Source organism: Bacillus rossius, chromosome 5 (assembly GCF_032445375.1).
Source record: "Bacillus rossius redtenbacheri isolate Brsri chromosome 5, Brsri_v3, whole genome shotgun sequence".
NCBI classification, from domain to species: Eukaryota; Metazoa; Arthropoda; class Insecta; order Phasmatodea; family Bacillidae; genus Bacillus; species Bacillus rossius.
The window spans coordinates 67,898,953-67,912,390 of record NC_086333.1 but is presented as its reverse complement, the minus strand read 5'-3'; the positions used below and the strand labels follow the sequence as shown (position 1 = coordinate 67,912,390).

Here is a 13,438-nt window from a genome sequence, read left to right as displayed (position 1 = left end):
CAGCATGCTATTTACTTGTTTATTTTTTTTTGTCAGTTCATTCAATAAAAACAAGCACACCCTTTACAGCATTTCTGTCACTAATGAAACAATGTTTGGACACAGTTGCATCACAAAAACCTATATAAACAGAAACTTGATGGATGTATACGGTGTCAGTGCACTGGACATTTAGAACGAGGAGAGGGTTAGGAGCATAGCAACAAGCACAAAAAAAAAACTCGCGTATGGGTCACAAAACACGTTATGTACTAAAAAACATATCGGCATGAAATGTGCGAACCGTACGCGGGAATCTTCTGGACAAAGGAGAATCAACTTACTTTATGTCAGGGTTGACGGTGTCGTTCCTGAAATCATACTCTGCAAGGAGAGGATGCTCCAACTCAATGCACCGCTTCTGGATAACTTCTATCTTCTCCTGCAACGCAGAGCAAGCACCATGTAGCATGTGTTACCATAGAGTGAAGGTGGTGCTGTAGTTAACTCCCAACGCATGAAATAAAAATGTAAATACCGCTAGCATTATATTTTTTTCTAAAATGTTACAAATGCCAAATAAATTAATACAACAAATGATAATCTAAGTGACATTTCTAAGCTGTATAGTATTGCCTTAAAGTGCGAAAAATTTGTAATAATTAAAGATTTTTAAAAATAAAATATTAAGTAAAATAAATTACTCTAAAAGTTTAGGGTGAAATGTATTATTTAAAAAATTTATGTTAATTTTTTTTTAATTTTTTTTATTAAATTATCAACATGTTTAGTGATTTAAAGCTTTTTAAAGTATTAAAGGCTGTGTTACGTGACAACTTAATGCTTATAGGCATGTGTTTTAATAAACGCTGTTGCAATACAGCAACTACTCAGCTAATCAAAAAATATAGTAATCAGAACAGTTCTTGGTCCCAATTATTTCGGATTAGCGTGACTCCACTGACAATAGAACAAAAAAACTCAAATTTTTTTCTCCTCAATTTTTCCTCTTTTTATTTCTCCTCCCATTTCCTGCTTTCCTCCTTCCTTCATCTTCATCGAACCACTGGTTTGAACTGAATGTGTGTTTGTTAAAATTCTCACATTCGCAGCAAGTTTTCATCTTTGAAAAAAAAAGAAATACTTTTTTTTTTGGTCCTTTTGGATGCATTCATAGGATGTTTCGCAGCCGGGCAGACCACAACGCTACCTGGTTCACTTCGAACGAAACAGTTTTCAGGCTTCCGTCATCCTCGTCCTCGTCTTCCTTGTCGATCTTGTCGTAGAAGTTGGTGATGTCCTCCGGCACCGTTTCCTGGTCCGCGGCCGGGGGGTCACCGCCTTCCGGCGCTGTGCCGGCCTGCTTGGCGCCGAACTGCCGACACACAGCCGTCCAACCACATGCCTTCAAGCTAGGACTACACAGCAATTTCCATCGTCGATACTTGCTTTTTTCAGCTCTGTACCCTCGAGTTTTCCTTTATCAAAAACAAACTATATTTTTCATAAATGCATTCCAAGTTAAACAAAGAATAATGTGTATGTTCTTAAAAAATGATATTACCTAAATGCTTAATAAAAAATAATATACTAGAACTATATAATTATACAGAGTACAAATTATTTACAAAGAAATGAACTGAACATTAAAAATAACATTACACCGGAAAAAAATGTGTGCGTGAAGTCCAGGTGTGACAGGTTTGTAACTTCTTGCTTATCATATTATTAGGTATGGTATAGGAAACAAAATTCTCTTTTATGAGGTCACAGATCAAAAAAAAAATATATGCAAGTATGTGAGCGCTAAATTATGCTAATGCCCAAGTATGCAAGTGTGCAAGTATGCAATTGTGAAAGTATTGCATCATTTCTACCACTCCCATTCCTTCTCCCCCTCTACCTATTCCCCACCACTTAACTATTCCCTCCTCTCCCGGTTCCCCCACCACGCAACTAACTATTCCCCTCATGCGATCGGAATTTTTGTAACGCTCGAAAATTCTAGCCCCCTAAGAAAAAGAATTTTCACTTAAAAAAAATTAACAAAGTTGATTATTCCACACAAGTTTTCATATTTTTCAAAGGAAAACTAGCATACAAACGCTTTCGTAATCAAGTCTACTTCATTTCTAGACAACAAGTCCAGCTGTACAGAACAACCATTCACAACCAGCAGTAGCTGGTGAAACACCCAGTACTACTCTGATAGCTAGATAGGCCACAAACATGTTTCCAGTTCCTTTCACCTCATTATACTAGAAGGTATATTTGTACTGCATAGACAGGTGAAGCGGTCAACGCAATTCAAATTATTTCTAAACCATTTACAACTTAAACATAAATAGGTTTAACACCAAAATCTTTCTTTATCTTATCTAGAATCCAATTCCAAATACCTTTTGAATCAAACAAGAATTTTATTTAAAATTTAAAGCTATATATTTAATTTGATTTCTAAATATATTTTATTTATAAGCTCAAAGTAAGACAGTAAAACACAAATTTTTTTAAACAAGTTAAGATAAAAAATATGAAAAACTAATTTTAAACTTTTTTTATTTATAAAATTCATCCTGTTGAGGTCTGGGCTAGAGGGCTTGATTAACTTTGATACGAGAACCACTTTATGGGCGCTACCGTATGAAAGGGCACACGGACCCAGCGGAGAAGTTGAACATGTTGGAGCGAGATTTGGACCCTCTAAATTTCGCTCACTCTCAGCGTCGGGCACGCTTTAAGGATTAACGCAGAGGGCTCTAACAGCGTCCCACACGCCGCCATGCAGTAGATATTTTACACATAGACACAAGAACAAAGGAACACCATTTAAATCACATGTCTAGGTTTATTAATAAATTACACACTCCGGTATACATCGTCCTTTAAACTGTTAAAAAGCCCCAGACACGAATCAGTTTTGTTGCGGTGTGGTCGACACACGTAGCCACACAAGAATTACGTAAGGGTGACTAAATACTAACGGAGAGTAATAAGAATAATTATTTAAACAGTCCGCCAGCCAACAGTAGCCTCGCAGGGAAAAAGTAAAAAGATTTCAAGACATAAGAACATGAACGGAAAACTACTTATCAGTGGATACAAGCGGTGAGGTCTCTGGGGTGCTGGTGCGTTTGTTCTCGGCCGGTGATGACGAAGGACTAGGGCGAGCGAATGCTTTCCACGAGCCACATGGCGTCTCTCACGCCGAACCAAACTACAGTTACGTTTTTAGGATTGCGTGCCAAGAATTATTAAAAACTAGACAAACAAAACACTGGTACAATTATTGCACACTTTCTCGCAGCTAGAATGATTAAAACATATAGTAATTTTAAAATTAATATTCAAACAAAATCTAGCTTCGGCCAGACTCGGTTCCGTCTTTATTTTATGCAAAATTAAATATAATATTTATTAAACAAAACCCTTCCGGCCGACTGCCAAGTCTCAAAATGCTTAGGATGAAAAATAAAGGCTTACAATTTAATTTATAATTATGTAACGGGACAGAGCACTGAAGCTACGGAATCCTCTCGCGGGAGTCCGTGGCGCGCCATTCAAACACATGTCACGCAGTACATGCACTCGTACGTGCCAGGAAGGAGTGGTTATGGATGACATAGGACCGCAAAGGGAGCGGAGTCTGGCCAGGCTCAAATGGACAAAGTCCTGGTCAAAGTCAACAGGTCTGGAAATTTGCCAAATGTATTGCGTATGGGCAAAGCGTTGTCTGCTGCCCGGTCGGAAACAAAAGAACATTAAAGGCAACCACGTTTATTACTTGCACACAATCAGTCTTCATTAAGAATGTTTTAAGGATCCTCAGTGAAATACAAGGACTTTTAAGGACCTGTGTTCAGTTAAAGACAAACGAAGGAGTTTATAAAGATATTGAGAAGGCGTTCAAACCCTGGACTAAATATGAATCTAGACCGCCAGCACAAGCTGAGCAAGATTATATTTGTGAATATATCTTTGAACTGCTTTTTGCTAATAGAACTGTCAAAATACATGTCATGGGGGACAGCAGTTGGTGTGTCGCCTAGGTTCCATTGCATGTCCAATCTTATGTCTTTTATCTCTTTGTACATTCCAGTTTTAATGCAGTAAATTTTTTGATAGTTCATTAGAAGTGGATTTAAATAATTTTTTTCCCATTAAAATTAATCATTAATTAACAATAAATAATTGTAACAAAAGTGCATGTTTGTTGAAATAAACGCAAATGCCAATGTTTGCATTAGTCGATTCTGACGGTTCTGTTTGAAAAATGTAAGCCTGTGATGACCTCAGAGAAGGGCATAATATGTCTATGTCTTATCGTTAGTCCATGACAGCCACAATCTTTTGCATCCGAACCTACCTGGGGCACATTTTTCTTGTCCTGCTGTTGGGTGATGAACCCATCTGCCGTTACATTCTCCTCCTCGTCCACGTTTCGTCGCAGTCTGCACTCCTGGATCACCGGATCCTTCAACAGCTTCTGGAGAACTTCCGGATGCGGTGACTCCACGAAATATCGGTTGTGTTTCAGTACCAACTTCACCTGTATCAACCCAGAAACACCACAACATTATTATGTCCACCACTAAGCTAAATGCTCAAGTCAAAGCAGAGAGATAAAAGAAATTAAATGTCTTAGATTGAATTCCGCAGTCATTATCACAACCACATTCTTTGAATGATACTTGCAATGGGCAGGTTTGATTTAAAACAATTTCATGGACATATGATTATTCATGTCTATTAACAATTATTCTTCTTTGTACGTCGCTTGTTCCAAGTTCCTCAAGGAGCTAATCCATCACCTCTTCTGTCATGAATGAAACAAAGTTTGGACACAGTTGCATTTATTTACGAACGATATCACCCACGTTATAAATCACTCAATTGGTATACTCTTTGCCGAAAAACTTAAAATATAAAAAATAATAACTACATCTAATGATTACTTACTATTACAAAAATATATTTAAATTAATAAATGGTGTTTTTTAATTCTGCTGCATTATTTGGTATTATTATTTCCCATATTGATAACTTTTCAAAGAAATTGATATTAAGAATTACTTTACAAGCAATATTCCAAACTTTCGACGTGGTAGTGAGTTCCTAATTGCATAATTGTGTCCAAAAAGATATGTTCACAATAAACTAAAACTTAAAGTTTAAAAACTAAAAAAAAACCTCTTTTATCAATGAATGAACTAAAAATTAAAAAATTAAATTTAAATTTTAAGTATTTTGTCCAACAGCCAAAATGTGCACCGTCACATCCTGAAGAAATGCAACTTGTTTGCGGTGATATCAAATACATTTTTCTCCCACCAAACGTCACTTCAATTTTGCAGCCAATAAACCAAGGAGTTTTGCAGGCTTTGAAACAGAATTACAGAAAAATAATTCTTCGTAGCATAAAATCAAGAAAATCACCATCAAAGATGTCATTTACTGTTACTGGGTAGCAGAAGCTTGGGAGAAAACACAAAAGGAATCTTTACAGAAATCATGGAAAAATCTCTGGCCTGATTTAGAGTTTGTGCAAACGGTCTTCCCCCCGGCAAAAGAAAAGTTTGAACTTCTTCAACTTGTGAAAAAAATGGTACCAGGTTGCGAAAATGCAGAAGAGTGCGTTGAAAAGTGGACGGCCATTGACGACTGTGGCCACGAGGAATACACAGATGAAGATATCGTAGCAGCTGTGCAGGGAACGTCAACTGATCTCGATGCAGACGACAGTGAGGAGGAAGGGGACGCGCCGACTGATGTTGTTTCTCACACTGCCGCAGCCAGTGCCCTTGATCTGGCTTTGCGCTACGTCGAGCAACATGCCGATGCAACCCCAACAGATGTTATGTTTATGCGGCGTTGGCAAAACATCGCAACTTCAAGCCGATTTAGTGCATTGCGTCAAAGGAAGATTAACGACTTTGTCTCTTAGATAATGGTTTGCTTTTTTACGTTTTGTTTTGTGTCAATCAGGTACAGAACATGAATTCTCACATATAATATAATATGTAAGTAAATTCAAAAAATTGCAATGCGTACATACCGTATGTATTTAAATACTATGTATGTAATCCTATTTTTTCTCTTTTCAGTTAGACAGTGAAATAGAAAATTATAAGTTTCTTATGTACATATTAATAAACATACAACATTACTTGAAAAAATGTGTTTTTCTTTACCTTTTACCAGTTCTTAAATGTTATAAAAATAATTTTTTTTTGTCCCAGCCCTGTTCAGATTAGGCGGGGTCCGGATTAGCGGGACTCTACTGTACGTAGCAAGCCACTGAATACAGAACTAAAACACAAATCTTCCTAAAAGTGCTTCAGCAGTGACCAATTAGTTTTGTAATAAGACAAAACATTTTTATTTAAAATTAAAAATTAGTTTAATTTTTTTCATGAACAGTCTCTACTAAAACCATATTTTCATATTAAAGTACTGACTTTGTGCACATTATTAATAAGTTCCTGACTTCCCCTAACTGTAGACATAGAAAAAAATGTAACACGTACAGTAAAGAAATAAAAAAAATCAACAAAACGAAGAGCTGCACTGTATACCTTCCCGTAAGAGACGGTGCACAGTTTGATGAACTCTATGATACCCTCAGGGATGCTGGTCTTGCTGAGTCTCTTCAAGTACTCAATTATGTCATGCGTCTGGAGGCCCACGCTGACTGCAGCGTACAGTGAGTACGCAGTTAACTTGTACTGCAAAACCATTAGGAAACAATAACCTATTAAACTCATGTGAACCTCTGCTGTCACAATAACTATACAACAGGAACATGATGCAGATACTTATTTTCTTTTAATAAATTTATTACGGAGGAGAGATAGAAACTGAAAGACGCAAAATTGGTTTCAACAGTTTTCATACCAACATAACATTTTATAACTTAGGGTGATATTCTAAAACATTCGGGTAAGGTAGCGAATATGCAATGTCTTGTTGGGATACAACCGTGACCCAACTTGCAGGCCATAATCCAAAACGTGTCCAAACCAAATCCCAATAAGGAAACAAATCTGCAACATGGTAATACATGGTGCCCTGCGCGAGAACAGAAACTGATTTCAACGCATTCTAGTGGGCTTTGAGCAACCACCTATACAATTATTATGGCAAAGATACAAGGGATAGCACCATCACACGAAAATAGAACAGCTTCTCTAGTTTTCTAAAATATTTTTTTAAGTTGCAATTATTTCTTGTTACAACCATTAAAGTGTACTGAATGTATTCCAGGATAGTTTCGCTATAATAAAGTTTCATTTAGCACGCCAACATGCTTGGTACATACCCCCAATGATTCGTTAAGTGACTATGTGTGAGTTAATGGTGACAGACGCGGGTCCACCATCTGGATGAAATCACCGAAACAGTGAGCTCTGCACATGCGATGAATTTAGGCAACAGATATGACACAAAGTTCCATCCCCTAAAAATAAGGGATTAGCTGTGTCCTGTCATGCACTAGGTTAGGGAACAGGTGTTGTGAATTCAACACCTAAACCCTTATTTTTGTCTCTTGGAATAGCTGCCTCAAGTTGAAAGTTTTTTTTAAAAGCATAGATAACACATTAAGAAATTCACACAGATCATTAGCATGGTTTCTAATAACAAACAGTATTACTATAATCATAGTCATTCCCAAACTAAATTAAATACGTACTAAAATGCCAATAATTTCACAAGGTAAACTACTTGTAGCCAGTTACTATTAACTTATGGTATTTCATTAAATTATATAATATGCTTTAATGAAGGCAAAATTTGAAAATCAAACGAAAGAACATTGTTATGGCTGAAAACTATTGAAACCAAGATGCCGTATTGCAGTTGCTCTCTATTCCCCTAAAATGTACTTTATTAACATTCTGCTAACTGTTTAATGACCTAGGGATGCTGAGTACTTTAAACTGTGAACCAATTCAGAGTTTATTTTTAAGTGGGTAGTATATGAACACACATATTACACTACAATACGTATCACTAACCTTACCTCATGAATGTGCTCAGGCCGGCAGACAGGCTCAGATATTGCTATGAGAAAGTCGTGGGCATGCTTATACACTGGTGAAAAAGATTCCAGGAAAATATGTCCATTTGGTGCCTGTAAGATTGAAGTACATTAATCAAAAACCTTAAAAAATTATTTACTCACACACAGCCACATTTCTCTCAACCTCAAACCAACGTCAACATGAAAATGAGCAATGTAAGGAGGATGAGATTAAATGAGGCTGGCTGTTAAGCTATGAGGTTTCCCACACACTGTCATTCAAGCTACTATGAGATCCGCTGACCACGTCTCAACAAGTACAACAGAGCAAGTATAGAATTTCCCAAATGTTTCTCCTATACAAATTAGTTTATGTAGGGAAAATAATTATTTTACTGTGATCATTTGAACATGCTAGGGAAACTTTTGCATGAAGACATTACAGTGAACAAAACTAAACAATTTTTAACATTACACAACAACCTACAACAAAATTCAAAGTAGCAAGGACTGCATAGAACAATTCCACACAAATAAAAAGAAATTTATAAAAAAAAAAAAATTACTTCCTAATGTTCCATTTTCACGGACCAGTCCCTTCCAATGAATGTGCCAGCTAGCATGACAACTCTGAACTGGCCTCCCAACATGGTCACGTGAAGCTCGGACAACAGGCTTATTCTTGGCCACGCTAGGGAACAACTGAAGCGAGGTGAAGTGGACAAGGGAGCGGAGAGATGACAGTGTGAAGGTCATAGAAGCCACAAGTTCACATGCTTCCGGTCCACGAAAAATTGAATCCCAGGTATGCAAATCAAGCAAAGCTTTATTTTAATATTTGATTTGACTTTGCCAGGAAATTTGTTACTCGTTTCATTTTAAGCTTCGGTTGTGATGCAAAGCTTCAAGTCTGATGTGAATCTTCCCATATTTTTTGACGTGACAACGTCTAATAAATCGATGAACGCCGCGCCGGCTGCACGCACAAAAAAGTGTCCCACTACGGATGTCCCACTACGAATGTGTCCTGTTTGCTCATTGTAGATTGTACGCATGCGTGGCATCTCTCTTCCACTCGATTGGAACAACCATCGATTTGACTTTTCAATCATATTTTCGTCGTTTGAATTATTAATATTATGTAATTTAACGATCGTCCACCGATTTTCAGCACAATCGGTACGGTTATTTAAAAGTAATGTTGAATATTCAAATACGTTTTGAACCAACAATGGTGTTTTACAGTGACACATAATAATTCAAATTACACCCGGGATCTTATGCACAATGTTTTAAAAAATATTGTAACACATTATAAATAATTTTGGTGTATTTGGGATGTGTATTTGTTATAAAATCGTGTTATAAAAACGAAATAATATTATTCCCCTACCGTGAACAAAATTTTTATAAATATGTATGTATGTAACATCTGAAACTACATATTACTTTTCAAGTATGGCTTCGTGGCCTTGAGGATAGCAATTCTAACTTTCAATCCAAAGGATGTCGGCGCACGCAACATTTCTAAAGTAATAAATATATTTAAATTAATGAATACAAATAAAAGTAAATTTATTACTTAAATTGTACATTTCATTTCACTCCTTTGTATACATACAAAATAGTGATAATTCAATAAAAATGATTCAATTTTATTCATAAAAGTATGCAGAGGTAGATTTTATCATACAAAAGATAGAAAAATTTTAAAAAAAATTCTTCCTCAAAGAATATAATATTTTTAATGCCTAAATGGTTTGGTTGCAAAAACCTATTACGCCTCAGTCTCAGGCCGAATATGATATTTCCTTTCCTTCTGGATCAATCATTTCATCAATGTTTTGTTATGACGTTGTCACGTTAAACTTTCGTCCGTAAACCGACTTAACAGACAACCAATTTTTTTTTTTTTTTGCAAAGCTTTAAAACCCTAAAAGCCTTGGATTCTCTCATTAGAGTTTTTTTTTTGTGTGCTGTGTACGTTTTGCTTGAATAAAGTTGGTTACTTAAATAATCAAAAGGTGGCACTCCATTTGCTTTTATGAATGCTCAATATTAATATTATGCACGGTTATTCTATAATTTTTTTATTGAATATGATATACTTAGTGCCCAACTGGTTAATCTCTTTATCAGTTCAAACATTAAAAAATATTAAACAATTGTTTTTTACTTCAATCCTGTATTTTATCAAACAAGTCTAATACAGTATCGTTGAGAACAATATTAATAATTCAATTCGACATTGCGAATATTTTAAACATTCGATTTGATATTCACTTTGCATCAAAAAACTAGTATTATTCGAACAGGCCTATCAGTTCAATACCTTTTCATGACTTTCATGGCCACTAGACACTCTATATAAGCTACGGCCAGGGGTAGGAAAATTACACTAGCACCATGGGCAGAATTTTCATTTTAAAATGTCAGTTTTCATGGAGTACGACGGTGAACTCACCACCCACAGAGGGCGAGAGGCGTGATCTGGCTTCAACTCCATCTGCGATCTGTAGTCCTTCGCTCCGTACTCATCCTCTGGGACCGACTGGTCTTCCGTCTCCACGTTTTTCTTGGCGGATTCAGGGACGCCTGCGACACACGTCAAACAAAACTTCACAATCTGTTCCACCACCAACAGATGCCAGTTCAATCAAGCATACAGACAAGATTTTATCATTTCAATTTTAGGCCAATTTTTTGTTTTTTTAAGAGGATATTTTTGTGATATTGTTTTTTTGTGTGAACTGTGTTTATCTCAACAAATACCTACCTCATTTAAATTTTAAACAACACTAACTTCAAAACAGTGTAATTATGACTAATACATGATGCACTTTTACAATGTAAGAATTTATAACAAGGATGTCAACTACTGGGAACAATAATAATAAATCAGCAAATAGATGTGTCTTTGAAAAATGTACCAATGATGTAAAAATGTAAAATTGAGTTATTAATTACAGTTGCAGAATTAAAAAAGGAATTATTTTTTCCAATATATTTTGTACATACATTTAGGTACAAACTCCAAGTTAAATAATATACATTCATTGAATTTAATATATTAAAAGATTATGTCTTTGTTATCTGGATTGAGTTTTGATTAAATATGCTGATTAATTTAATTATTTTTGGTTTTATTTCTGTGCTTTGTGGTGTATTAACAGGCATTTCGATGTTACATGGTGTATTGACATGCTTTCAGCGTTATTTCAGCTTTAACACAATCCACCATATAATCGTGTCCCTAATCAAGCAGTGTTCACATGGATTCTGGACGTCAGGTTAAACTACTAGTGACATTTCTGCTTGAAATCATAAGTATGATACACAAGCGCATCCATAACAGCTTTTTTTATATTCAAGGTCAATCCTTAGTTGTTGAAAGAAACAGTGTTCACATGTTATTGATACCAATCAAAATGAAATAAAACTGAGTCACAGGCAATATGGTACACGCTATGAACAAGGAAACCTGTGTTGTCTCTTCAATACATCAGATTATTTGGCTAGAAGGGTACCTACTTTATTAAATACTTTATAGTCCATAAAAAAGGTTTTTAAGGCATACAAAAAAAGAAAAAAAAAAGGGGGGGAGGGGCATAGTGGCAGATGAGACAGAAAAGCAAAAATCCAACTCTGGGAAGAAAAAAAAAAATTGCTACAAAATAATATTTTTTGAGGCCATGAAAACCTTTACTTTACTAAGAATGGCAATTTGGGAAGGGGGGGAGGGGGCTAAATTGGATTTTAAAAAATTCAAACATGTATGGCAAACCTGTAATTTTAAAATATTTTAAATATTTTACTGAGCTAAAATGAAATTTTTTGGCAGAACTGTACAAATGACTGATGACATTAAAAAAGACTTTACGTACTGCAACCCATATTCAGTAGCATTAATACAATACCCTAATCTTTTTTAAATTACATTGATTTATTTTTAATTACATTTGTTTAAAAATCAAACACCCACCTTCAGCTGGTGCGTCTCCGAGATCATCCTCATAATTATAATCATCATCATCCTTCTTCCGTCTTTTGAACTTCTTGTTATCTGAAACAGTAAGACATCAGCTAAATTATGTTACCTATAGAAGTAAAGAGATTTACACATTACCTAACAAGCTGCAATCACACAATGCAAGCGGAGATTGCATCCAAGTGCCCCAACCTCTGCATACTAGACTCTTTTCTCCTCTGACCATCTCTTTATCCAAACCACTCTCTGTCTCCTGTATTCTCCTACAATATTAATGCATGCCAATTGCATCTCGCATGTCTAAGCCCAGGGTTTTTCCTGTGTCTATGCAAGTTTTACCTGGGCCCAACTTAGCATAGTTTTAATATACCTAGTCTTTTTAAGATAGGGAAGTTGGTCATGCCTCCAATCACTGCCATGGTTGGCCAATGCATGCGACTCTCTCCCAGCATGTTTAATCCCCGACATGACTAGGCGTATAGGCTTCGGCCTGAGACTCACCTAGGTCCCTCCCTAACCCGGACGCCTCCTACAAATACACTTGGTTTTAGTTATGTTAGGAAACAAAAGTACATAATGTAATATTCATACAAGAACACACTAAGATAGGTATATTCCGGTGTCAACATTACCCAAAAATAAGGAACGCTTGTAATTGCTGATTTAATACTAAGCACGTATTTAATATATAACATAACCTATTCGCAAAATTTACCGCCGCAAACTTAAAAGATTCTGATACTAAATTGCTTATATAAAGCCAACTTACCATCTTTCTTGAATCGTTTAGGCCCACCCATTCTATTAAAACCTTTCAGCACAGCACAAAATCTTCATTGGCTCTCATAAGCCTTGACGAGGAGTATTGAAGTAGAGGACCTTCAACACATAAACAAAACAGCAGAACTGCAGAACAACGATAAATAAACACAATTGATAATAAACACTGCAGAGCTTACCTACAGCAAAGAAATTTGTCATTGTATATCAAAGTTTGTAAGTATAATTGTAAACATTGAACAGGAATTTTTAGAGTGGTCTTAACCGACAATGAAATAAATTTGTGTTCTTAAGTTGAGAATTCAAAAAATATAACGATGCAGTCAACTTCAGACTCTTCAGTTACATTAAAAGCCATTATAGTATGCAACAATTAAATCCTTGAGTAAATAAATAGATTGAACTGAACTACCCATCTTTACTGCTCTGAGAGATGAGATTACAAGAGGGGATTCCCCAATGTGCATCTGACATAATAGCATTTTATTGTTAATGTGTACAACGGGGCGTGGTTACTAGTGCTCTGAAGATGGCCAGTACCGAAATTAACTGTCTTAGGGGGGCTCTGGTGAGTGTGATCCTAAATTACACTTTACACTTACTTGAGGTTACAGCCAGCAGGCGTATGCGCGGTAGTCTAGCAAAAGCGTGTTGGCTGTAGTCGGCCAGTG

The 13,438-nt window shown here is 36.0% G+C and overlaps 1 protein-coding gene across 3 annotated transcripts in view; it reads right to left on the bottom strand.

Annotated features, from left to right (window-relative positions):
* Positions 1-13,202, bottom strand: part of LOC134531956 (general transcription and DNA repair factor IIH helicase subunit XPB) — a 34,640-nt gene extending 21,438 nt beyond the window's left edge. Inside the window, exons 1-9 of one of the 3 annotated variants that reach the window (XM_063368053.1) lie at positions 12,947-13,202; positions 12,757-12,866; positions 11,982-12,062; positions 10,464-10,594; positions 8,000-8,110; positions 6,555-6,704; positions 4,346-4,528; positions 1,190-1,354; positions 324-421 (exon numbers count right to left, since the gene is read on the bottom strand). In XM_063368053.1, the coding sequence (XP_063224123.1) occupies positions 324-421; positions 1,190-1,354; positions 4,346-4,528; positions 6,555-6,704; positions 8,000-8,110; positions 10,464-10,594; positions 11,982-12,062; positions 12,757-12,787 (950 nt within the window). In that variant the 5' untranslated portion in view covers positions 12,788-12,866; positions 12,947-13,202. Of the gene's footprint in view, positions 1-323; positions 422-1,189; positions 1,355-4,345; positions 4,529-6,554; positions 6,705-7,999; positions 8,111-10,463; positions 10,595-11,981; positions 12,063-12,756 lie in introns of all 3 variants that reach the window. The other 2 variants (XM_063368054.1, XM_063368052.1) reach the window with 2 other exon arrangements.
* Between the last annotated feature and the right edge of the window lie 236 nt (positions 13,203-13,438).